The 25,270-nt window shown below is 40.1% G+C and overlaps 2 protein-coding genes and 1 long non-coding RNA gene across 5 annotated transcripts; 1 reads left to right on the forward strand and 2 right to left on the reverse strand.

The window, feature by feature from the left end:
• The first annotated feature begins 7,591 nt into the window (after positions 1–7,591).
• On the forward strand, positions 7,592–14,968 carry LOC147556228 (uncharacterized). 2 transcript variants are annotated; one of them, XM_086664058.1, is made up of 2 exons: positions 7,592–8,767; positions 10,535–14,968. In XM_086664058.1, the coding sequence occupies exons 1-2, from the start codon at positions 7,712–7,714 to the stop codon at positions 14,624–14,626; spliced, it is 5,148 nt and encodes a 1,715-aa protein (XP_086520184.1). In that variant the 5' UTR covers positions 7,592–7,711; the 3' UTR covers positions 14,627–14,968. The 2 variants fall into 2 exon arrangements, with proteins under 2 accessions (XP_086520184.1, XP_086520183.1); XM_086664057.1 differs by lacking the exon at positions 7,592–8,767 and having other exon boundaries at positions 10,169–12,314; positions 12,345–14,968.
• Positions 14,969–15,321: 353 nt separating this feature from the next.
• On the reverse strand, positions 15,322–17,572 carry PRPL28 (Ribosomal L28 family). The gene is made up of 2 exons (XM_086664059.1): positions 17,243–17,572; positions 15,322–15,663 (listed from the first exon to the last, which is right to left on the reverse strand). Exons 1-2 carry the CDS (start codon positions 17,463–17,465, stop codon positions 15,431–15,433), a joined length of 456 nt encoding a protein of 151 aa, XP_086520185.1. The 5' UTR covers positions 17,466–17,572; the 3' UTR covers positions 15,322–15,430.
• Positions 17,573–20,617: 3,045 nt separating this feature from the next.
• LOC147556230 (uncharacterized) lies at positions 20,618–23,974 on the reverse strand. 2 transcript variants are annotated; one of them, XR_015235251.1, is made up of 9 exons: positions 23,682–23,974; positions 22,948–23,011; positions 22,732–22,783; positions 22,576–22,631; positions 22,433–22,515; positions 21,890–22,109; positions 21,588–21,748; positions 21,124–21,202; positions 20,618–21,034 (listed from the first exon to the last, which is right to left on the reverse strand). It is a non-coding gene; the product is annotated as an uncharacterized LOC147556230 (long non-coding RNA). The 2 variants fall into 2 exon arrangements; XR_015235252.1 differs by lacking the exon at positions 23,682–23,974 and adding an exon at positions 23,138–23,184 and having other exon boundaries at positions 22,728–22,783.
• Positions 23,975–25,270: the final 1,296 nt, after the last annotated feature.

Raw genomic sequence — 25,270 nt, forward strand, 5'->3', positions numbered from 1 at the left:
CTTCCTCTATGACATCTCGTACAAAGTGATACCTGACATCGATATGCTTAGTGCGAGCATGATGAACCTGATTCTTCGCCAAGTGGATCGCACTTTGACTATCACACCATAAATCTACGCACTCCTGCTTAACCCCTAGATCATCCAGAAGACCCCACAACCACAATGCTTCCTTCACACCCTCGGCCATAGCCATATACTCGGCCTCCGTAGTAGATAACGCAACTGTAGATTGTAACATCGATCGCCAACTAACTGGAGCATCATGTACCTTAAATACATAACCAGTAGTAGATCGTCTTCTATCTAGATCGCCAGCATAATCCGAGTCAACATAACCGCTTACCTGACATGTGTCTCCACCAAAGCACAAACCCGTATCAACGGTACCCTTTAAGTACCTCAAGACCCACTTCACAGCTTCCCAATGTGTCTTCCCCGGGTTTGCCATAAACCTGCTAACCACACTGACCGCCTGTGAAATATCTGGACGAGTACACACCAAAGCGTACATCAAACTGCCAACTGCACTAGCATACGGTACACGATCCATATGATCCTTCTCCACCGTAGTAGTGGGAGATTGTTTTCCCGAGAGCCTGAAGTGTGGTGCCAAAGGTGTTGACACCGCCTTCGCATTCTGCATCCCGAACCGAGAAACTACTCGTTCGATGTAACCTTTCTGATTCAAGTACAGTTTCTTACTTGACCGCTCTCTCTTAATCTCCATTCCCAGTATCTTCTTTGCAGCGCCCATGTCTTTCATCTCAAACTCTTGACTGAGTTGAGATTTCAACTTATTTATCTCCACCATGCTTCGAGAAGCAATAAGCATGTCATCCACATACAAAAGGAGATAAATAAAGTCACCTTCGCGAAGCTTCTTGATGTATACACAACAATCATAGTCACTTCTGCGAAAACCATGCTTTAGCATGAAAAAATCAAATCGTTTGTACCATTGGCGAGGGGACTGTTTCAATCCGTAAAGAGATTTCCTCAAACGACATACTTGATTTTCTTTGCCCTCAACCTTGTATCCCTCTGGTTGAGCCATATAAATTTCTTCTTCCAAATCTCCGTGCAAGAAGGCGGTTTTAACATCGAGTTGTTCCAGCTCAAGATCACTATGAGCAGCAATACTCAATAGCACCCGAATAGAAGTATGTTTCACGACCGATGAGAAAATCTCATTGTAGTCGACCCCTTCTTTCTGTGCATAACCCTTGGCCACTAGTCTTGCCTTATACCTTGTACCCTTGATCTGGGAAGAATCCTCTTTCTTCTTGTACACCCATTTACAACCAATAACAGACTTACCTTCGGGCAATGGGACAACCTCCCATGTCTGGTTCTTGTGAAGAGACTCCATCTCTTCTTGCATAGCAACCAACCAACTCTCTCTTTCCTCCGCGGTAATAGCTTGTTTGAAGGTGACCGGCTCGTCGTCTTCCACCGAGAGTGCATATTCAACCACATTTGCCTGCCCGTAATGCCTAAGAGGTTTGTCTGACCCTAACCTCTGTACCGGCTTATATAACCGTTTCGGCCTAGTGTGTACCGAAACATCCTGCTGCTGTTGTTGTAAAACTTGTGTACCTTCCCCTTGAACCTCCTCATGATCGGGTTCATCAATTTCCTCATCCTGAGTTTTATCCTGATGCTCCACCTGATCATGATTCCTAGAAACCCGTTGGTCTTCGGCTTCTACTTCCACTACTTGAGCTTTAGTAGACCCAACATCACCCCAATTAGGTACCGTAGCTTTCGCCATAGTTACAATAGATGACTTATCAAACACCACATCTCTGCTGATTACAAACTTCTTGTCTTCCGTACACCATAGCCGATAACCCTTGACTCCTGTAGCATATCCTAAGAAAATTGCCTTCTTTGCTCTATTGTCAAGTTTGTTACCTTTAACATGGTAATAGGCCGTACAACTGAAAACCCTAAGTCTCCCGTAATCTGCATGTTCACCTGACCACACCTCGTAAGGTATGCCGCCATCTAAAGAAGAATGTGGAGACCTGTTCACAATATAACAAGCTGTAGCAACAGATTCTGCCCACCATTCTACGCCTAATCCCGAATTGGAGCGCATACATCTAGCCTTCTCAAGTAGTGTACGGTTCAATCTCTCTGCGACTCCATTCTGCTGAGGTGTGTTTACTACTGTCCAGTGCCTCACAATGCCTTCCTGATTACAAAACTCCTTGAATGCCCCATCCGTGTACTCGGTCCCATTATCCGACCTTAACGTCTTTAGCTTTCGACCAGTTTTGTTCTCAACCATTGCTTTCCACACCAGGAACGTGTTGAATACCTCATTCTTATGCTTCAGAAAATAAAGTCAGACAAATCTCGAATGATCATCAACGAATGTAACAAAATACCTGGAACCACCCTTGGAAGGTAACTTTGCCGGTCCCCAGACATCGGTATGTACGTAGTCTAATACCTCTTTGCTCCTGTGTTTGCTTGAAGAGAACGTCACCCTGTGTGCCTTCCCGAACACACAATGCTCACAAAACTCCATGCAAGGCTTCTTCATGTCCTTCAACAAGCCTTTCCCGCACATCAGAGATAGACCCTTTTCTGACATATGCCCAAGGCGCATATGCCAAAGCCTCGTACTAGCCGTTGGATCCCTTCCACTGATTCCTACTGCTACATCTCCAGTAATTGTTGTCCCCAAAAGTTTGTATAAATTACCGTAACGAGTACCTCTCATTACCACCAAAGAACCCTTAACGACTTTTATGGAGTCATTCTCTATAATTATCTTACAGCCGTTCCGCTCCAACACACCAAGGGAAATTAGATTTTTCCGCAAATCGGGTATGTGTCTTACGTCCGTCAATGTTCTCACCACTCCATCGTGCATCTTGATACGTATTGTTCCGAGTCCCACAGTTTTACATATACTATCATCACCCAGTATAACTGTACTACCATCTATACTCCTATAGGTAGTAAACAACTCCCTATTTGGACACATATGGTGTGACGCCCCTGAATCAAGCATCCACTTATCGAAGATTTTCTCAGACACCTCTGTCACCGAGAAACATTCATCCGCCTCTTCTGACACATATCCCGCCTCTTGCATCTCTTGTTTCTCCTTGTAGCCTTCGTTCTTTTGCTTCAACTTTCTCTTTGGACAAGCCGCTTTAAAGTGGCCAAGCTCACCACAACTAAAGCACTTTTTCTTGAAAGAGCCTCTAGATTTGGATCTAGATTTCCCGCCCTTTCCCTTTCCCCTTTCATTACTCCTCCCCCTCGTTACAAACAACCCTTGTGCTTGTTCTTTGTCTACTCCACCCGACGTCATACTGCTAGTAGCAACCTTACGAAGGTCATCCGCTAATAGCGAATTTCTCGTCTCTTCCATGCTTAGACTATCACCAACAAGCATCAAAGTTTGAACAAGGTTTTCATAGGATTTTGGCAATGAAAGTAACAATATGAGGGCTTGGTCCTCATCCTCAACCTTAACATCAATATCCTTCAAATCTGAGATAATCCTGTCAAACCTATTCACATATTCCTGAATAGAAGAACCCTCTTCCATTCTACATGTGAATAATTTGGATTTTAAGTAGACCCGATTCGTTAAAGTTTTCGTCATGAAGTTGCTTTCTAGCTTTAACCACACACCCGCTGCCGTTGTTTCTTCGTCTACTAGGAACGCCACGTCCCTCTCAAGACACAACATAATGGTAGTCCGTGCTTCGAGATCTAACTCTTCCCAATCCTCATCTGACATATCTCCTGGTTTCTTTCCCGTCAACGTCTTGTGTAATTTCTGCGAGATTAACAGATTCTTCATCTGCATCCGCCAATAAGAAAAATCGTTTTTCCCATTGAACTTCTCTATCTCATATTTCCCTGCTTTGACCGTACCACTTCTCGATCCCATCTTCTCTTCGTTCAATCTCAACAAGGCTCTGGTACCAATTGTTAGAACTAAAAGTCGCGGAAGCTATCGAACCTATCCTAGAAATTGATCCGATTATGAAGATTAATTGAAAAGCTAAGCCAAAATCAAATATGCGAGCAGAATTTAACGAGGTTCGGCTTTAAAGCCTACGTCCTCGGGCGAACAAGAAATCTTTATTGAAGGATAGATGAAGACGACTCACACAACCCGCAAGTTCGTCCCAAGATGGTACCGTATAGTAATTAACCTTCTATACTAGATCTTCGACGACCGAGAAATTTAACACCGCTCAAAAACTATGAAAAATTTCTCTCACTCTTGCTCTCTCTCTAGCTCTCTAAAGAAGAGTTGTTGTTGCTTGTGTTGATGTTGTTTTGGTTGATGTTGAGTTCCAATACTAAACCCCCTATATATAGCTTTTGTCCACCGACCATAATAGGGGGTTTCTAACTTTTTTAGAAACCAAAAAATTAAACCAATTAGAAACTCAAATTGAAACCAATCTAAACCGCCAATTGCCATAAACTGCCAATTGCATCTTTCTCAAACCGCCAATTGCCATAAACCGCCAATTGCCATCTTTCTCAAACCGCCTATACCCTCTCACAGAAAATACTAAGAGATTGGCTTGTTACTAATGTTACACCGAATGTAACCAATAATGTATTTTATTTGGAGATCTAATTGAACACTGTTTTTTTTTTATATCTTTAGTGTCAATTTGCAATGTCAATATGAAAGAGAAAAATGCAAATTCTCGCATATCGTTCAAAAATATTGTCCATGCCCTAGGGGCACGGGTTACACCCTCGTAAATATACACGGGAGGTTCATGGTTTTCCTCACACAAAATCTATTCGTATTCTTTTAGTTTCTCCCCCTTTCGTATCAGAACAACCTTCTAGCTGATCTCATCGATCTTCCTGGTAATTATACCCGGAATCACGTGAAAACGAATTTGGCATGAAGACTCGAGTAGTTTGAATGAGTCTAGTTGTTACAGTGTTGTACATCAGTGATATCTAAGATGATCTCATATTGATTCTAATAATCTCAGAAGATCATATCAATGTATTAATATCCACCCACTTCTAAGGATAAGAAATTTCATTCTTTTGATCAGATGGTAGTACTAGTTTTAGAATGAGTAATGGCAGTTTCAAATGATCAATTAATGATGAAGTATTGAAGGAGAAGAAAAAATCATGTGAGAAATAAATTCTCATCTACCTCTCACATGCATGGAATTCTATTGCTTTCAGTTCTCCTAGGCTTAAGAGTATACTCTACCCCACTTCTTTTCTCTTTTCTTTCTTTTTAAATGCTCAGTACATAAATCTGTCCTCACCAATTGCTTCATTTCTATCAACACTTCTACTCTTACTACCAACCAAAACCAACTATGGGCTGTCCTTCATTCAATTGTTCCTTCACTCAATTATCCAAGGCCAAGGAGGGTTATACATCCACATCAATGACCTCTTAATTAAGAAAAATGGTAGAGGTCTGAAAAAAAAATAGGCCTAAGCTTACATTTTGGTGGGAAATGTGACTCTTTTACGTGAGCATGAGGTTTACAGATAAGTGCCGAAGTTTACGTTTGAAAATTTGAAGAAGTTTCTTTTGTAATTTTAAATAGTTTTATAATTAATTATTCGACCTTAAGACCATTAATTTAGCTAATAAATAAAGTATTCATAACCAATTAAATTACAAAAAGCGATAAGCTAAAATAAAATAAAATTGCGTGTAAGAGGGTTTGAACGAGAGTCTCAAACATGGAATATTGGCTAGTTTGACGTAACTTTAAAATTCAAGGAGCCACGACCCCTCCTAGCCCGTAGCTAATTCTGTCCCTGGAAGTCAACAAGGTATGTTCTCATGGAACGGACCTTAGTGAGAGAGAAACAACCCGTTCAATGGCAGTCGGTCACGTCGACTTTCGACTTGTAGGTTGCCTATTTTTTCGAGCCGTTAGCATCCTTGCTTCATTAATAAGTCTTGGCCCAGTGTTGGACCACTTCTTCTCAAAATGCCTTTTTTTTTGGCAAGAGACTGTAAGTACTTCTATACTTTCTTTTTAAAGTTACACTCTCTTTTTACAAGATTTGGCCATGTTTAATTAATAAAACTAATTTTTTTCTATTTCAAAAAAAGAGTGATAATTTGGAAGAGTGTAATTAAAAGAGATTTACGGGTAGGTACCACTCTTGGTTTTATTCATTAACCTACTACGTGTTAGATAGCACATGCTACCCAGTGGTAGATAACAATATTTCTTTGTTATTTTATGATACAAAGAAACCATCAAAGTAGAGATAGTACTTTTTTTTTTTGATGAAGGAGTAGAGATAGTACTTAGGGCTTGTTAGTGCAACGGCAATGCATCTCATTCATTCTTATTATTCAAAGAAAAATTTCAGAGAACAAGAAAAACTAGGCAAGACACAAAAATCTAATGTGGTTTGTCGTGATTCGCCCTTTCAAACTACTGATGTCCACTTTTAATGTATCTTATAAAAGTGCACCCACTATATCTATCAAACTAGTGATAAAATAAAAGTGAAAATTCCAAAGAGTACATGTAGCTCTTTGTAAACTATCAGTTTGATCGATTTCAGGAAAGGTAACTATGTCGGTTTCATATAGAAATTCATATAGAATCTTGATGGAGGCCATCATCATGGGCCTCACGTTCAAGTCATTGGGCCTCATACCGAGTCCATTAGGGTTAGATTTGAGAGTTTCAGGTTTAGAAGTTTCTATGTTTGAGTATCTTTGATATTTAGGAATCCTAGTTTGAGTCTATCTAGAAGTGTCTTAGTTCCTATAAAAGGAAGTCCAGTTTGTCTTGGTCATTCAGATCAGAGAATATTATGAATCAAGTTTATTGTTAATCAAGTTTATCGTTTATTATTAATCAAGTTTATCGTTTTATCGCTTTTATCTTTATTTCATCAGCTTTATTTCATTAGTTTAGTTTAATAACAATGGTGGATTCCATTACTTTTACGCTTCCGCAACAATCTGCATCAAATCTTTAAAAAAGACATTCCTCAGTAAGAAAGAAAGGACTTACTATCTTTGGGATCTGATGTTGCACCGCTGCGTTTTAATCTCACATAGAGATGTTTGCTGGCAACTATATATATACTTGTGAGGATTACAATTTACTGTCTTGAGAGAAACACAATCAAGATTGATAAATGAATTTAACACTCACTAAAATTTTGATATAATTGTTATTTCTTTCGAAACAAAAAACTTCGGCCACACCTCATTTAGGTCTTAGTAAGTGTGGTAACATATATTTATAAATAGATACAAATATTCACGTCCTATTTTGTCAACTTCATAAGTCCTATCGAGGTTAATTTATCAAAGCTCAATGGTACTTAAATTGCATAGTAACCAATTTTTCAAGTTAAAATGTTTGGCTAGTTATGGTTGAAAAAAATAATCAACTAAAATTACATCCTTCAACAAAAAAACTAAAACTAAAACTACATATTTTTGTTGAGTCATAAATGACATAATGTTCATAGTCAGACCTCTATATGTCAAAACATAGACTAATTTCCCAACCACAGTGTCTCATGATAATTATAAATGCTTCCATTTGAGAGTGGGTGGGGATCTGTGAAGAGGGCCGTTGAAATCATTTATTGCTAATATCCCATTGGCTTATGTTAGATCTCTCTATAAATATTTCATCGTTAAGACTTCAAATCATATTCTCTAGACAACAGTTGCAACACAAAGTTCAAGATGAGAAGTGGGAATTTGAGTATTCTTTTTCTATCTCTGGTTTGTTTTACTGTTCTTGTTTTGAATGTTGTTGTTGCTAGAGATGTGAAAAGTGTGGAAAATGAGGAACAAGATGAGAAGTTCTTCATTCACAAGGGAGGTGGATTTGGTGGAGGTATTGGTGGTGGATTTGGCAAGGGTGGGGGTATTGGTGGTGGGTTTGGAAAGGGAGGCGGAATCGGTGGCGGGTTTGGTAAGGGTGGAGGCTTAGGTGGTGGGTTCGGTAAGGGTGGCGGAATCGGTGGCGGGTTTGGTAAGGGTGGAGGCTTAGGTGGTGGGTTCGGTAAGGGGGGTGGAATCGGTGGTGGGTTTAGAAAGGGTGGAGGCTTAGGTGGTGGATTCGGTAAGGGTGGCGGCTTAGGTGGTGGGTTCGGCAAGGGTGGCGGCTTAGGTGGCGGGTTCGGCAAGGGTGGCGGTCTTGGTGGTGGGTTTGGGAAGGGTGGCGGTCTTGGTGGTGGGTTTGGCAAGGGTGGTGGTCTTGGTGGTGGGTTTGGCAAGGGTGGCGGCTTAGGTGGAGGTTTTGGCAAGGGTGGCGGTCTTGGTGGTGGTTTTGGCAAGGGTGGCGGCTTAGGTGGTGGGTTTGGCAAGGGTGGTGGTCTTGGTGGTGGTCTTGGTGGTGGGTTTGGCAAGGGAGGTGGCCTAGGAGGTGGGTTTGGCAAAGGCGGTGGCCTTGGGGGTGGATTTGGTAAGGGTGGGGGCCTCGGGGGTGGGTTCGGTAAAGGAGGGGGTCTTGGTAATGGCGGTGGAATTGGCCATGGTGGGATTATTGGTGGTGGAATTGGAAAGGGTGGTGGCATTGGTGGTGGGTTTGGCAAAGGTGGTGGTATTGGAGGAGGATTTGGTAAAGGTGGTGGCATTGGCGGTGGCTTCGGAAAGGGAGGAGGAATTGGCGGTGGATTTGGCAAAGGTGGTGGATTTGGCAAAGGTGGTGGATTCGGAGGTGGGTTTGGCAAGGGTGGAGGGTTTGGCGGTGGAGGTGGAGGTGGAGGAGGAGGAGGCGGCGGCTTCATTGGTGGAGTAGGCCATCATCCTTAAGCTTGTTAAGTTGCTAGCATGGCAACAACCTCCAGGATATAGGATTATTCTTATCAAGACTCTTTGAGAGTAGTGTTTTGCTTATTTGGGCTTATGTATTTCTATTATGAATTTGAAAATCTAATTACCATGTTGAATGAAGGAAATTATCCATTTTATATTTCACTTTCTTTTAGTTTATTCTAAAATAAGGCTCCTTAAGTCCCAACACTTTGAATTCGAAAATGAATTAGAAAAGAAGCAATGAAGTCAAAATTTCTTAGGACTTCTAGTCAAGAGGAACCCAAATTTCAACCATTACTCAACCCTGTATACAGGGGCGGAACCAGAAAATAGTGTGAGGGAGGGCAAAGATGAAATCTAAAAGAAGAGATTATACATAAAAATTCTGTGAGAGTCTAAATTACTATTAGAAGTCAAATTCCAGGGAGGGCCACTGCCCTCCCCGGCCACCTCCTAGTTCCGCCCCTGCCTGTATAACATCACTAGGCTGAGAAAATTTTCTCAAACAATTTTGCAGATTTTAGAGTTAAATGATTGATGCCACTATTTAGAAGTAAATTTTTTTAAGGTAATTTAGAAGTCAATTTGAGCCATAAAAGGAAAAGAGAAACTAATAAGACTTTTTGTTATTCATAAACTTTTCTGGATTGAAAAAGCTTTGTAACGAGTTTGATCACATTTTGGAGTTGTAGATACTAATGGGTTTCCTGTAAATATTTTTTGACTTTTGAAGCGATGAGTACGAATAAAATTCTTACGTCTTGTATAATTATGACCCGGATTAAAATTCAAATCTTACTATTTCAAAAAAAAAATGTAGAGAAAATGACAATATGATCAAACCATCAAGACCATTATATCTCTGAGAAAATAACCTGGCAAAAAATAAAGAAATGAACATGTCACGTTAGCACTCGGACCATATTAGGGCATAATTTTTAGCCATGAGCACCATTGTTCGTCCATTTGAAAGCATTTGAACCATGAGCACCATTGTTCGTCCATTTGAAAGCATTTGAACCATGAGCACCATTGTTCGTCCATTTGAAAGCATTTGAAACAATGCATGTGAGAACTACCCAAATCTCACAGATTCTTTTTAGCCGAGGGGTACTAAACCCTAACTGGACATTTAAAAAGGGGTTTTCCTATTTGCACATTAGGAGGGAGGAGGTGAACCTATATTCCCTAAATATAATGTTAAAGATGAGACCAAATTCTCACCACAAATTGACCACTATTAATGCTTCCTATTTTCGTGTAAATGGGACTGTGAAGAGGACCATTCCAATATTTTAGGGTCAATACAACCACAAACTTACATTAGGTATCTCTATAAATATTTAAATTCCTCCTCATTCCACTTATATTCTTAAAACTGCAACATTTTTCAAGATGACAAGACAAAATTTGAGTATTATTTTTCTATCTCTACTTTCGCTTAGTACATTTGTTGATGCGAGAGATGTTCTCAACATTATTAAAAGAACTATTGTAAAAGATGAGAAGCTTTTAAACCACAAGGGGCGTGGACTCACTGGAAGTTTTGCTGGTGGGTATAGTTTTGGGTTTGGTACGGGTGCTGGTGAGTTCAGCAAAGCCGGCAGTATTAGTGGTGGAATCGACAAAAATGCGGAAATTAGTGGTGAGTTTAGTAAAAGTGTGGAAATTGGTGGTGGGATCAATAAGGGTGCGGAAATTGGTGGTGGGATCAATAAGGGTGCGGAAATTGGTGGTGGAGTCGAGAAAGGTGGGCAAATTGGTGGTGGGATCAATAAGGGTGGAGGCGTTAGTGGTGGGGTCGAGAAAGGTGGGCCAATTGGAGGAGGGTTTAGTAAAGGGGGGGATATTGGGGGTGGATTTAGCAAGAGTGGCGGCATTAGTATTGAGTTTGGTGGGGAAATTGGTGGTGGGTTCGGCAAGGGGGGAGAAATTGGGAGTGGATTCGGCAAGGGTGGGGAAATTGGTGGTGAGTTCGACAAGGGTGGTGGTCTAGGAGGTGAGGTTAGTAAAGGTGGTGGAGTCAGTGGTAAAATTGGTAAGAGTGGTAGTCTAGGTGGTGATGGTCAAGGAGGTGGGTTTGGTACTGGTGGTGGAATAGGCAAAGGTGGTGAAACTGGTGGTGGATCTGGCAAAAGTGGTGGCGTCGGAGGTGGATCTGAGAAAGGTGTTGGAATTGGCAGTGGATCCATTAAAGGTGGTGAAACAGGTCATGAATCCAACAAAGGTGAAACTAGTAGTGAATCCAAAAAAAGTGGTGAAATTTCTGGTGGATACAGCATAGGTGGTGAAATTGGTGGAGGATCTAACAAAGATGGCGGAATCAATAGTGGATCCGCTAAAGTGGGTCAAACGGATAGTGGATCCGACAAAGGCAGTGGATCCCAAAAAGACAGTGGATCCGGTAAAGATGGTGGATCCAAAAAAGGTGGTGAAACTGATAATGGATCTAAAAAAGGCAGTGGAACCGGCGGTGGTTATGCCATAGGTAGTGAAATCGGTGGTGCATATGGCAAAGATGGTCAAATCAGTGGTGGATCTAGCAAAAGTGATGGAAACAAGGGTGAATCCGACAAAGGTGCCGAAACTGGTGGTGGATCCGACAAAGGTGTTGGAGTTGGTGGTGGATCCAACAACAATGGTGGAATTGGAGGAGGATCTGACAAAAGTTCAGGAAGTGGTGGGGGATCCAGCCATAGTGGTGGGTCAAACAAAGGTTACGAAATTAGTGGTGGATCTAGCAAAGGTAGTGAAATCAGTGGTGGTTCCAGTAAAGGTGGTGAATCTGTTGGTGGATCTAATAATGGTGTTGGATCTCTAAAAGGTGGTGGAATTAGTGGTGGGTCTGATCATGGGTCAAGCAATAGTGCAGGAAGTGGTAGTGGTTCCGGTAAAGGTGGTAAATCAGGTATAGGTGGTGAAACCGGTCATGGATCAGGCACATATGGTGGAATCAGTAGTGGACACAGTAGTGAGTCTGGCAAAAGTGAAAAAAGTGGAAGTGAAGCAAACAAAGGTGGTGAAATTGGTGTTGGATTCAACAAAGGTGGTGGAATAACTGGTGGATCTGGCAAAAGTGGTTCACTTGGTGGTGGATCAAGCAAAGGTTATGAAATAGGCCACGAATCAAATAAAGGTAGTGTAACCGGTGGTGGAACCGGTAAAGGTGGCAAAACCAGTCATGAATCAAAAAAAGGTGGCGCAAACGATAGTGGATCCGCCAAAAGTGGCGGAGTTGGGGATGGATCCAATAAAGGTGTTGAAATAGGTGGTGGAATCAGCTATGGTGGTGCATATGGAAAAAGTGGTGGAATTAGTGGTGGATCCGACCAAAGCAGTGGTGGATCCAGCAAAAACAATGGTGGATCAGGCAAAAATAGTGACATAAAGCATGAATCAAACAAAGGTGGTGTAACTAGTGGCGGATCTGGCAAAGGTGGTGATACCAGCCATGGATCAAGCAAAAGTGGTGTAACCGGTGGTGGATCCGGAAGTGGTGGTGAAACCAGCCATGAATCAAGCAAAGGTGGCGTAACCGGTAGTGGATCCGCCAAAGGTGGCGTAACCGGTAGTGGATCCGCCAAAGGTGGCGGAGTTGGAGATGGATCCAACAAAGGTGTTGAAATTGGTGGTGGATTCAACTACGGTGGTGCATATGGCAAAAGTGGTGGATCCGACAAAAGCAGTGGTGGATCAAGCAAAAATAGTGACACAGGGCATGAAGCAAACAAAGGTGGTGTAACTAGTGGTGGATCTGGCAAAGGTGATGACACCAGCCATGGATCAAGCAAAAGTGGTGTAACCGGTGGTGGATCCGGCAAAAGTGGTGAAACCAGCCATGAATCAAGCAAAGGTGGCGTAACCGAAAGTGGATCCGCCAAAGGTGGTGGAGTTGGAGATGGATCCAAAAAAGGTGTTGGAATGGGTGGTGGATTCAACTATGGTGGTGCATATGGCAAAAATGGTGGAATCAGTGGTGGATTTAGCAAAAGCAGTGGTGGATCAAACAAAAATAGTGAAACAGGGCATGAATCAAATAAAGGTGGTGGATCTGGGAAAGGTGCAAACACCGATCATGGATCAAGCAAAAGTGATGTAACCGGTGGTGGGTCCAACAAAGGTGGTGAAACCAGCCAGGAGTCAAGCAAAGGTGGCGCAACCGGTAGTGGATCCGCCAAAGGTGGTAGAGTTGGGGATGGATCCAACAAAGGTGCTGAAATCGGTGGTGGATTCAACTATGGTAGTGCATATGGTAAAAGTGGTGGTATCAGTGGTGAATCCGACAAAAGCAGTGGTGAATCCAGCAAAAACAATGGTGGATCAAGCAAAAATAGTGACACAGGGCATGAAGCAAACAAAGGTGGTGTAACTATTGGTGGATCTGGCAAAGGTTATGATACCGGCCATGGATCAAGCAAAAGTGGTGTAATCAGTGGTGGATCCAGCAAAAGTGGTGAAACCAGCCATGAATCAAGCAAAAGTAGTGAAACCAGCCATGAATCAAGCAAAAGTGATGAAACCAGCCATGAATCAAGCAAAAGTAGTGAAACCAACCATGAATCAAGCAAAAGTGGTGAAACCAGCCATGAATCAAGCAAAAGTGGCGTAACTGGTAGTGGATACGCCAAAGGTGGTGGTTTTGGAGATGGATCCAAAAAAGGTGTTGAAACCGGTGGTGGATTCAGCTATGGTGGTGCATATGGAAAAAATGGTGGATCAGATCAAAACAGTGAAACAGGACATAAATCAAACAAAGGTGGTGTAACCAGTGGTGGATCTGGCAAAGGTGCTGACACCAGCCATGGATCAAGCAAAAGTGGTGAAATCGGAGGTGGATATAATAAAGGTGGTGAAATTGGCGGAGGATTTAGCAAAAGTGGCGATATCAGTGGTGGATCTAGTAAAAGCGGTGCAATTGGTGGTGGATTAAGCAAAAACGATAAAACCAGCTCTGGATCAAACAAAGGTGGTGAAACCGACAATAAATCAAGCGAAGATGGTGTAACCGGTAGTGGATCCGACAAAAATGGTGGAAATGATGGTGGATCCAGTAAAGGTGGTGAAATCGGTGGTGGATATGGCAAAGGTGGTGATATTGGTGGTAAGTCCGATAAAAGTGGAGCAATCAGTAGTGGTTCAGGCAAAGGTACAGAAATTCATCATGGATCAAACACAGGTGATGGAGCCGGTGGTGGAACTAGCAAAAGTGGTGAACTTAGTGGTGGATATGACAAAAGTGGTAAGATTAGTGGCGGGTTCAACTATGGTGGTGAAATCGGCGGAGGATCCAACAAAGGTGGAGGATCTAACAAAGGTAGTGAAATTGGTGGAGGATTCAACAAAGGTGGTGAAATTGGCGGTGGATTCAACAAAGGTGGTGAAATCGGTGGTGGGATAAGCAAAAGTGGTGAAATTGGCGGTGGATTCAACAAAGGTGGTGAAATCGGTGGTGGGATAAGCAAAGGTGGTGAAATTGGCGGTGGATTAAACAAAGGTGGTGAAATTGGCAGTGGATTCAACAAAGGTGGTGAAATCGGTGGTGGGATAAGCAAAGGTGGTGAAATTGGCGGTGGATTCAGCAAAGGTGGTGAAATTGGTTGGGAATTCAAAAAAAGTGGTGAAATTGGTGGTGGGATCAACAAAGGTGGTGAAATTGGCTGGGGATACAAAAAAAGTGGTGAAATTGATGGCGGGATCAACAAAAGAGGTGAAATTGGTGGTGGATTCAGCTATGGTGGTGAAATCGGTGGTGGATATGGGGGCGGTGGAGGTTTTGGTATTGGAGGTGGAGGTGGAGGCTATTTTGGAGGAGGAAATGGGCAACCTGTGCAACCTTAAACTTGTTATGTTGCTTGCATGAAAATATCTAGGATATAGCATCATTTTTTGTCCGGAGTCCGACTGTTTTGCTAGTTGAGACTCATGTACATTATTATGAATTTTGATAAACCTAATCACTATAGAGTGAATGAATAAACTTGTTTCAATTATTTATACATGCATGTATTACTTTGAGCAGATTTGCATTAACTGCACAATGAAGTAGTCTTCAGATTTGTTGTAGTGAGAATTCTTGAATTCCATCGTTGAGAGATCTGAATTCAGGTAATTTGAGTGATTTTGGAAGATCCCTTTTGCACTGTTTCAATAGATTTTTAATATGATTATGAATTGTTTGTATATTTCCTCCAAGCTTAGCCTATGATGTGATCTTTTTGTTAATAACAATATTTCATAAATCTCTAGGTAGAATGAAGTTTCGACCATTGAGTCGAAGCTCTGTGGTTCAATTGGTCGATCAACTTTAAACATAACTCTTGGATAAAATAAATATGGGGCTCAGTCGAGTATTAGATACTCTCTCCCCTTAAGACGTTGTTCAACCCATATTTGTGCTAGACGGTCTTTCTTTCTGGATTAAGGCGTTAGGAAACTAGATAACTATGTAATAGAAAATTAGAAAAATTAAAATTCGAAGTAACCTAAAACTTAATCGAGTCAAGAAGGCGAAGGCCCTTGCCCATGTTAGGCCATTTGGGAGGAAGCTTTAACTTCTTTAGATTGAACATAATTGTCATCAACTACAAGCAAACAGTGTCAGGAAAGCAATTAAGATGAAAAGGAAGTCGAAATTCTAAACAATCATTCTTTGCGAAGATCAATTCCAGCCTTCTTGGCAACAGCATCTAACCCATTTTTCTCAATTGTTTTTAGCGCCTTTGTTGATAATCGGAGTTTGACATAACGATTTCCTGCTTCCCACCAAACCCTTTTGTATTGCAAGTTCACAAACTGCAATTTCTTTGTTTTATGGTTTGAGAAGGAAACCTTGTTCGCCTTGTTTGCTTTCTTCCCCGTGAAAGGACATACTCGACCTGTTACAACAACAAGCAACTCGTATCATATACTTAAATTAGTTCACCACTCAAAATCTTTCTGATGCTTCCAAGCAAAATGAGCGAACGAGTTAGGATCTGAAGCCTGGAAATGAAACCGTCCTCTAATTCGTCTTTCATCCTCCCATATCCACTACCTAATTACTGCATTGTGAGCGAAAAGGATTATGCCCATCAGTCAATACACTCTAATCCTTTGGAAGGCGTACAGGATGTTGGCTATAAGATAACATAGGCTCGTCTTTGATACTATCGACCTCTTGGGCGGGCTTCACACCTAGCCTAGTCAAGGAGAAAGTCCAGGGTGGTGAATGGCCCTGCGGAAATTGGCCGATTCGTCCTGGGTGGTGCCTAAGCCAAGGACTATTCAGTGGGTAATATTGAAGCAGATTTTGACTCTGGCACCCTTAAAAATGTGCTGGGATAGGTTACTGTACACTTAAGATTCGAATCTGTATACGAGTAATATGCTGATAATAATACACTGGATTGAAGTTTGACTTACTTCAAAGAGTATAACGCATTATATCGAACAACATATATGATCGAAAATATAGATTCTAAGAGGACAAATAACAGCATGTTTACAAGCCTAAGAAAAAAAAAAGAATGAAGTCAATGAACACTCTGTCATAAAACCATAAATACAACATTTAAACCCGTATGAATGATTATGACTACGACTATGTATGGAGGAATGCTATTAATTTAAAGATCAATCTTCCAACAACGTTAGTAACTAAGAAACTAGAAAATGAAAATCATACTAAGATTTAAACTATTGCAGAAATTTCATCAACGAAACACCCGAATAAATCTAAATAAAGAGTAGAGGAAAGTAAACGGGAGGCCAACCTTGTATACAACAACTACATAGTTTAAGTAATTCCGTCCGAAGCAGCATGGCCAGTTTTATGGTATCTCACTACCCATATTCGCAAACCAGTTCACAATTTATCTCCAATTGTTAGAACATCACCAAACATTTACTTTCGTCAATATGCATTTTATCCGAAACGACTACCCACATTAGTCAGCCCAAAATAGAGGATCAATTCATCAATCTCCCCGGTTTCCCTCCATTTACTACTACAACTAGACAATTACTAAATCATTTGGTAATTGTTTTTCTTTTCGTGTTTATAAGTTCATACGAGAATTTGCTTCATTAAATTCGAGACTTACAGTTAACATGATTATATTGAAGATTATAGTAGAAACTGTTAAGTTTGTGGTCATCCACCTCAAAACCAACCGGCAACGACCGGAGAGGACCTGGATATTAGATTCTAGGTTACTTGACCGCTCTTCTACTATGTGGGACTATTCTAATAGAAACACACATCTAGCAAAAAGAACTTCACTTTAAATGTCTAACTCTTACCCAAGTCATTTTGCATATTTTCTATCAGTAAACTGAGTCAAACAAGAAAACTATATCCTTCCACTACCAAGATTACAAACTTTTCTGGTTCAACAAGAACTTGGCTACCCAAAAACAATAAACAATGAAAACTAAATCAGTAGCATTTGAGTTAAGGGGAAGAAAGAAACTTACGAGCAACAATTGATAGAGGAAGAGGAGAAGAAATGGGTGTAGGGTAATTTCTGGAATTGAATTGATCAACGGATAAGGTAATGCCCTTCAATTGCGATGTTAAAAACCCTAATTCTGAAGAACCCTTGATTTTGAGAGACCCATTTGAAGATGTTTTAAGGTTGTGAAAGGGTAGAGAAGAATGGGTACTGAACAAGAGACTTGCTGATGCTGAAGATGCCATGGTTGGTTTGGTTTGGTTTCTTTACCGACTGACTGGCTCACTCGATTTCTCTCCTCTTTTCTCTCCTTTATCCTTAAAGGATAACCAAGGGTAGTAGTGTAACTTGCACACCACCGTTTTAACACCGCATGTTACACTAAATTTCGTAACGGTCCACAAAAGTACCCTTGCGGCTAGGGGTGGGAATCGGTCGGGCGCGGTCGGGCTCGGGCTACAAAGTGCCGGGCTCGGGCGGATCGGGCTCGGATAAGCCGAACCCGAGGTAGTGAGCCGGGCGGATCGGGCCGGGCGAATCATGGAATTGAAGTGCCCGTAGCCCGTCCGAGCCCGGCTGCCCGAGCGGGTTCCAACGGGCTCGGGTCGGACGGGCTCGGGTTTTTGAGATTTCTTTTTTTTTTTCCTTTTTTTTTTTTTTGAGAAGATTTTTTTATTAATTAACCCTAGATTACCTTCTTCATCTCTTTCTCTTTCTGTCTAGAAAACCCTAAGTAAATTTCATGAAGAAGCAAATCACAGTCACATCATTAGTTGTTAGTTTTATAATTGGTGTTATTTATTGTTTCATACTCATGAAGCTTAATCTCACAACTGGCCTTATTCCAAACCTAAATGTATTTGCTTCACTTTTTTTCATTGATAAAGAACATGAGATGTAGTTCCCCATTGAAGACACAGAGACAAAGATGTACGATTGAGCAACTCATCAACACCCACATCTTCACCCATCCCCATCAAGAAGAAAACGAAGAAGAAGAAGAAGAAGAAGAAGAACAACAACAACAACAAGATCTAACTCATCAACACCCACATCTTCACCTTCATCAACAAGAACAAGTGTTTCATGGATTTTATCAACTTCATCAACCAACATCACTAAATGGTGTTGAATAGATGAGAAGGAATAATGGTTATGGTGTAATGATGTTTGATGAGAAGGGGAGAGAGAGGAGGCGGCTAAGAGAGAGAGGCAGAGAGAGAATGTGATTAGGTTAATATTAGGGTTTCTTTGTTGAGGAGAGGAGGGTTTTTATAATAGATGAGGGTTTGTCGGGCGGGTTGACGCGGGCGGGTTGACGCGGGCGGGTTGACGCGGGCGGGTTGACGCGGGCGGGTTGACGCGGGCGGGTGTCGGACAAACCTAACGGGCCGGGACTCGGAATTGAGGGTCTGTCCGAGTCCCGGCCCAATAAGCCCGAGCCATCGGGCCGGGTATGCCCGGCTCGGGTAGGACTCGGGCTGCGGGTCAAAACGGTCCGGGCCGAACGGGCCGGACCCCGGGTTCCCGGACCGTTTTCCCAGCCCTACTTGCGGCCTTGCCAAGAAAAATAGAACAAGGAATCAAATTTCGACTTCATAAAAAAAAAAAAAAAAAAAAAAAAAAAAAAAGGAATCAAATTTCGAAATATTTCGGTCATTTGTATGCCTACCAAAATTTATTTTCCTTATTACTGGTGTTCTCTTTTGCTCGCTCTCTCACTGACGTTCTCTCTCTCTCTCTCTCTTTCTCTTCCTCTCTCTCTCTTTCACGGTATCTCTCTCTCTCGTGGTCTCTCTCTTATCGTCTCACGTTCTCTCTTCTATCTCTCTCTATCTCTTTCACAGTATCTCTCTCTCTCTCTCTCATGGTCTCTCTCTTATCGTCTCACGTTCTCTCTTCTATCTCTTTCTCACACTCTCCCTCTCTTTCAGGGTATGTCTCTCTCTCATGGTCTCTCTCTTATCTTCTCGCGTTCTCTCTTCTATCTTTCTCAATCTCTCTCTCACACTAATCTTGAAAGTATTATAAGCTTGAGAAAGGCTTCTCAAGATCTCAAAACCGAATATAAGAAAGTGTAAGAAACTCATTCGTTATTAAAGCTCTATTAGAGCTCTCGTGGTTGTTCAGACACGAAAAGTTTCGTGGTAAACCGACCACCGCCGACTGATCGCGAAATCTAAGGAGGGAGATAGTGATATCTATGGTTTAGGAGAGAGATTTATGAAAAGTTCGAGATCTACAGAGAGAAAGAGAGAGACAACGAGAGATATAGATCTAAAGAAAGTGAGGGAGAGATAGAGGTGGATCTAGGGGTGCGGCCGCACCCCTGGCTCCTCCCATTCTTCCTTTTTTTTTAATATTAGTAATAAAAATAAAACTTGTAGTAGAGTTAAACCTTTTCAACGAAGTTTACTACCTCTTCCATGTCCATTTTGGTTGGTCCTAGAATCAAATCCCTTTTTTCTTCTTCCCTTTATTTAAACTAGGTTCCCACCGCGCCCTACGGGTGCGGTAGATCCCTCTTGGCTAACGCCGTTGTGGTTTATTACGCCCCGATTTTACGAGTAAATTGTTTTTGAGCATTCTCGGAGTGCGCGTGTACTGCGGGATCTATGGTCACGCTATTGACATCACGTTGGGTCGAGCTTACCCAAGAATTGCATGCACAATGATGCCCATTTTCACACCTTTTGGTGTCATGTGTTTACTTGTCATCCAAAATCAGTACGTGATTTCATTCGAAATCAGTACATGATTTCGGATCACAGGTACTCGCGTGACCCCACATTGTTTGAAAATGGGCATCATTGTACATGCACTTCTTGGGTAAGCTCAACCCAACGTGATGTCAATAGCGTGACCATAGATCCCGCAGTACACACGCACTCTGAGAATGCTCAAAAACAATTTACTCGTAAAATCGGGGCGTAATAAACCACAACGGCGTTAGCCAAGAGGGATCTACCGCGCCCGTAGGGCGCGGTGGGAACCTAGTTTTCATGTAATTCAAGGTGGAAATCTAATTTTCAGTTATTTCATCGTAATTTTTTTAAAATTATAAGGAAATTGACGTAGTTTACTATGGATGTCTTTGTAATAATACCCACTGAGCTCTTTTGGGTGGACTCCCTGATTTATCGTAAAAATACAGCTAACATAAGGAATGGATGGTCACACTTATACCTTGAGTAACCGACGGGCTTGTTTTAGGGCTTAGGTGGAAACCTGGTTGTTCAAACAAAGTAAAAATGGTTTTGATGGTCTCTACAACCTTATATTTAGTATATCGTGATGTAAAATGTTATTTGTTGGGTGGACTCTTTGAGCTATCGTAAAAATACATTAAAAAAATACTTAATGAAGTTTTTTTTTGTTGAATTTATACTTAATGAAGTTGAAAGAAAAAAAAAAATCTTTTTACATATATTAGTTAACTTAAACTTGCTTTAACAACCTGGAACTTTTACAACCACAAATTTGTATTTACAACCAAAGACTACAGTGAAGCATTCTTCAAACACTTCTTGAGGATAATCATTTTGTATATTAGTAAACTTAAACTGCTTTTGCAACCTCAAACTTCTACAACGGAAAATTTGTTTTTACAACCAAAAACTTCAGTGAAGCATCTCTTCAAACATTTCTTGAGCATAATTCCACAAAATTTTCAGCATTTCTTCAAATACCTCATTGCAATGACAAATACAACTAAGGGGCTATACTGAGATTAAAGTGAAAGTTTATCATATCCCAGCAAGATGATCAAATCTCATAACACAAAAATCTTAAGCTGTAACCAAAAAGCCCCCAACTGCCCAACAGTAACCAAATCTTGTAAAGATCAAAATTGAATCAGTTCGACAATAATTAAAAGAGAGAGTGAGTCATGTTTATACTTACATCTGCATGTGTTTCATTTCTTTCTGTTGGACTCGGTTATTCACGATTTGAAGCCATTCACTTAAAGACTTTATGCCACCTAAAACATAAATATAGTAGAATCAGTCAGATATTTTGTTTGATTTCTGGTTGTCCAAACACTTTCTGTGCGAAATTCGACTTCAAGCATTTCTTCAAATACCTCCTTGCAATTACAGCCCACACAAAAAACTAATCAAGAAAAAAAATCATAAACCGGAATCCATCAAACATGATTCGAAGAGGATAAATAAACTAAAAAGAAATAGAAAGAAAAGTGGGATTTCTGAATTTTACAAAAAAAAATTTGCTACTTACTTTGGGTTATGATGACAAAGAAAATTGAATTTCAGAACTTTCAGACTTTCTACAATATGAAAATTAAAACTAAAGATGCATTCTTGAGAGAAAATTGACCAAAGATGCATTCTTGAGAGAAAATAAACCTTGAAACACAATATGACATTGGATTGAATCTTCTTGCTAGCAAAATATTCAAACATGAGAAGTACACGGTAAGTGTAATTGAGCTACGTATATCAACTTGCATCAAATCATAATGCAGAAAGGGTGTAGAATCCTATGCCACGAATCCAATGAGGAGTATCTGAACCATACCAAGGAGCAATTGTTATGGCGACATTTTGCTTCCACCCAAAAGAGACAGATAATGAGATATAGATGATCAAATTACAAGATAGAAAAACCATATAAGAACACAAAGACAAAAGAGAGGGAGATTATATACCTCAAGCTCGGACAAATCAAATCTATAAGATCAACCTGCTACTATGTCGTTTAAGACTTTCATATTTTGCTTCCACCCAAAATTGATCAATTTTGCTTTGTAGTAAAAGTGATAAGTTCCTGGATTCAATCGAGGCAGTCTGCTGCGAACCTGACTGCATGAAAACTTTCAGGAATGCTGAATGCCTTAAAGCCCATGTCAATCTTGCCACCACCATGTTCTGTGCACCATATGTGGTACTAAGCAGGTGAAGAAAAATTTCAAAAGGCATATGAGTATGCATGAAAATGCAGGTCCTTCTGATACTGGAAGGATAAAATGTAGTTTTGATGGCTGCCTTTGCACATTTTCAACAGTAAGATTCTAACTACTTTCCTAATAAGTTCATATATTATGCATTTGGGGTTTTTTGGATGATTGTTGATGACAGTAGTGATCAAAATGCGTGACAATTCTATGTAAAAAAAATGTGTGACAATTTGGTTTAAGAATTGAGTTTCAACATTCTTTGTCCCATGAGTAGTGTAAGTAAGTCGTCAATGCCTTATCTGTTTGTTTCTCGCCATGCAGAAGTCAAATCTCATTCAGCATGTGACGTCTGTTCACCTTCAGCTTCGACCATTTGCCTGCTACTATGTCGTTAAGACTTAGATTTCATTCACAATTGAAAAGTTTCATCTTCATACCTTATCTTCTTCAGAGGTACAACCGATTCAGTAGCCGTGTCTGTAATGAATCCATTCTGCATTAGAAAATTCACCAAGTTCAGACCTTAGTAGGAAACGTTTACATGTAAAACCCTAGAAGCGTATAACAGAATAAGAGTTCAGACAGTTACCTGCCTGAAACAACCTTAGCAATTTCAGTCCATCGATAGCCGAATAACTTTTGAGCCTGCACAAATATTTGTTGTTAGACTCAAAATCAATTGAAATGATCAGAACAACTTAAGATGTTCAAGAAAAGGAAATAATATTATAACTCTTGGAAAGTTGGAAATCATCAAAAGTTCTTAAAAAATGAAAACCATATTGAAAAGTTCTTATAGAATCAATTACCTCACAAAAGTTCTTCTGGTGACCATCCCCTTTTTTGAAATCTGAATTCAAGTATGTATACCACCTGCAGAAAACTTTGTTAAGAACTTATACATTATCGAACTTTTTTTAAATCTGAATACTTATGAATTTCTATCCTTAAAATTACTTGCGATTATCGTCCAACTGCACACAAAAATTCAACTTTTACCTTCTTGACCATCTGAAGAAAAAAACACCATTCAAAGTAACTAACTCCTAAAACATAAAAGAGATGTAAACATCAATACTTGTTCTCAAAGTATATCGTCTTCCTGTATTAATTTTTGATAAACCAAAGAGAAATTAAACAAATTAGTCTGAAACTAACAAAACAAAATTCCCCTCAAAGACATTCGTAGAAAACCTTATTTGCATACATTGAAACTACAATATTTAAAACAACAAACTGTAAAAATTAATATTTGAAAATTAGCCTAAAGGTCACCTTGGACAGACTCTTGAGAGAGAGAGGTTGCAAGCCTCTAACTCACAATAAGCATTTTCTCATACAATTTGTGTCCAACTAAAAGGTGAGAAATACAAACTAACTTGATATAGATTGAATGGAGATAAAGTATGCTAAAAACCTCTAACTCACATTCGATGTATATCAACCGAACCATAAAATTGTGCCATGTTTGAACTAAAAGTGAACACCTTATTAATGTGAAACTACAAAATTGAAAATGACTGATTTATATTTGTAGACTGACCTCAGAAACATTTCTTCAAACACCTCAACTACAACTTGATTTTGAGTGAGAATTCAATTTTGCCAATGAGAACCAAACTGGAAGTGAATCAAAGAGATGGAGATAGAGGGAGGGATGCACAGGAACTAAATTAAGGAGTGGGGAAAACTGAATTTAGAGAGAGAGAGAGAGAGAGAGATAAATGAAGTAGTAGTCGGTTAGAGCCTTGGAGGGAGAGAGCCGAAGTTCAAATTGGAACTTGTAAGGACAGAACGTGGGAAGAAAAAAAAATTGGTTTGTTAGATGACTAATATAACCTCGGCTAGGGTATTCAATTACTAAAACACTTAAACTGTATAGAGTTTGGAATATTTTCACCCGTCGGATGCAAAAACTGCTCAAAGAATGGACGACCAGACTTATACCCTGGATGACCGACTGAGCTGTTTTATTATATAGGATAGGATTTCTTCAAGTTTTTGTCTATTTATCTTTAGTTGCTTGTTTTACGGTTTTGCCCATCGATTATCGTCGTAATTTGTTTAGCTATCAATTAATATATGCTTTCAACTCATATGAATTTAAAGAATATTTTAAATTAAAATTTTAGTTCCACCCTTAGTTTAATAGACATTTGTGATACTCTATAATATATAGTATATATATGTGTTAATAACTTTCTTTTGTTAATCATTAGGTTTGTGAAGTTTTTTTTTTTGCTTTGGTACATATATACGCGCCCCCTGAGTCTAAATCCTGGATCCGCCACTAACAAGAGAAATCTACAGAAAGAGAGTGAGAGAGAGGTACAGACACTATTGAGTGGTATAATTTGTTACATTAACAAAGGAAATCGAGGATCAAACTTTGGTGGTAAAACTTCCCTTAAAGTCTTCAAAAATCATGCTTAAACTTGAAGAACAAAAAGGAATTTCCATTGTGAAGAGAATTTGAATTCAGTACATCTTATTATATCTAGAGATCGAGAGAGTTAAAATGGTGTTTCTTCCTGACTCAATGTCATAACTCATAACTCATAACTCATCTGGATCGAAAGGGCAAATCTCCGGCACACTGGATTTCATTTTATATTTCGAAAGAAATTAAACTTTCATGATGGGACAAGTTGACAGAATGGTCTAGATGACATAACGTTGGATCGTATCTCTAGCTGCAATCAAGTTAGCCACAGTCCAGATGCCTCATTCAGTAGAAAAATGCTAAGGTTCCACAATTATTCATGTTATAATAGTTTATACTAAACAGATTTGTTATAGCTCCCAATACAACACAAAAATCATTTTATTAAATTAAATTTATTTTCTTCTCTACTTTGATCATTTGTGTTAGAGAGTCAATTCCACTCGGTCACAACCGAGTGGGTCGGTCTCCGTTAGTCCTAATTCTATTAGGATTACTAGTCCTAGTTCTATTAGGATTACACTAGATAAAGATAGAGTTTTAGTTTTTCGATTTTACAAGACTCCTAAGTTGTAAACCTATAAATATGTATCTCTATAGACAATGTAATAATCAAGTTGTAAGTGTTAATAAACAAGGTATTTACCTATCTCTCTCTCTCACACGATCAACTCTTTATCACCATCATC

The sequence above is a fragment of the Eschscholzia californica genome, unplaced genomic scaffold (genome assembly GCF_041429995.1).
Source record: "Eschscholzia californica isolate CP2 unplaced genomic scaffold, dmEscCali1.0.p SCAF_2, whole genome shotgun sequence".
Classification (NCBI taxonomy): domain Eukaryota; kingdom Viridiplantae; phylum Streptophyta; class Magnoliopsida; order Ranunculales; family Papaveraceae; genus Eschscholzia; species Eschscholzia californica.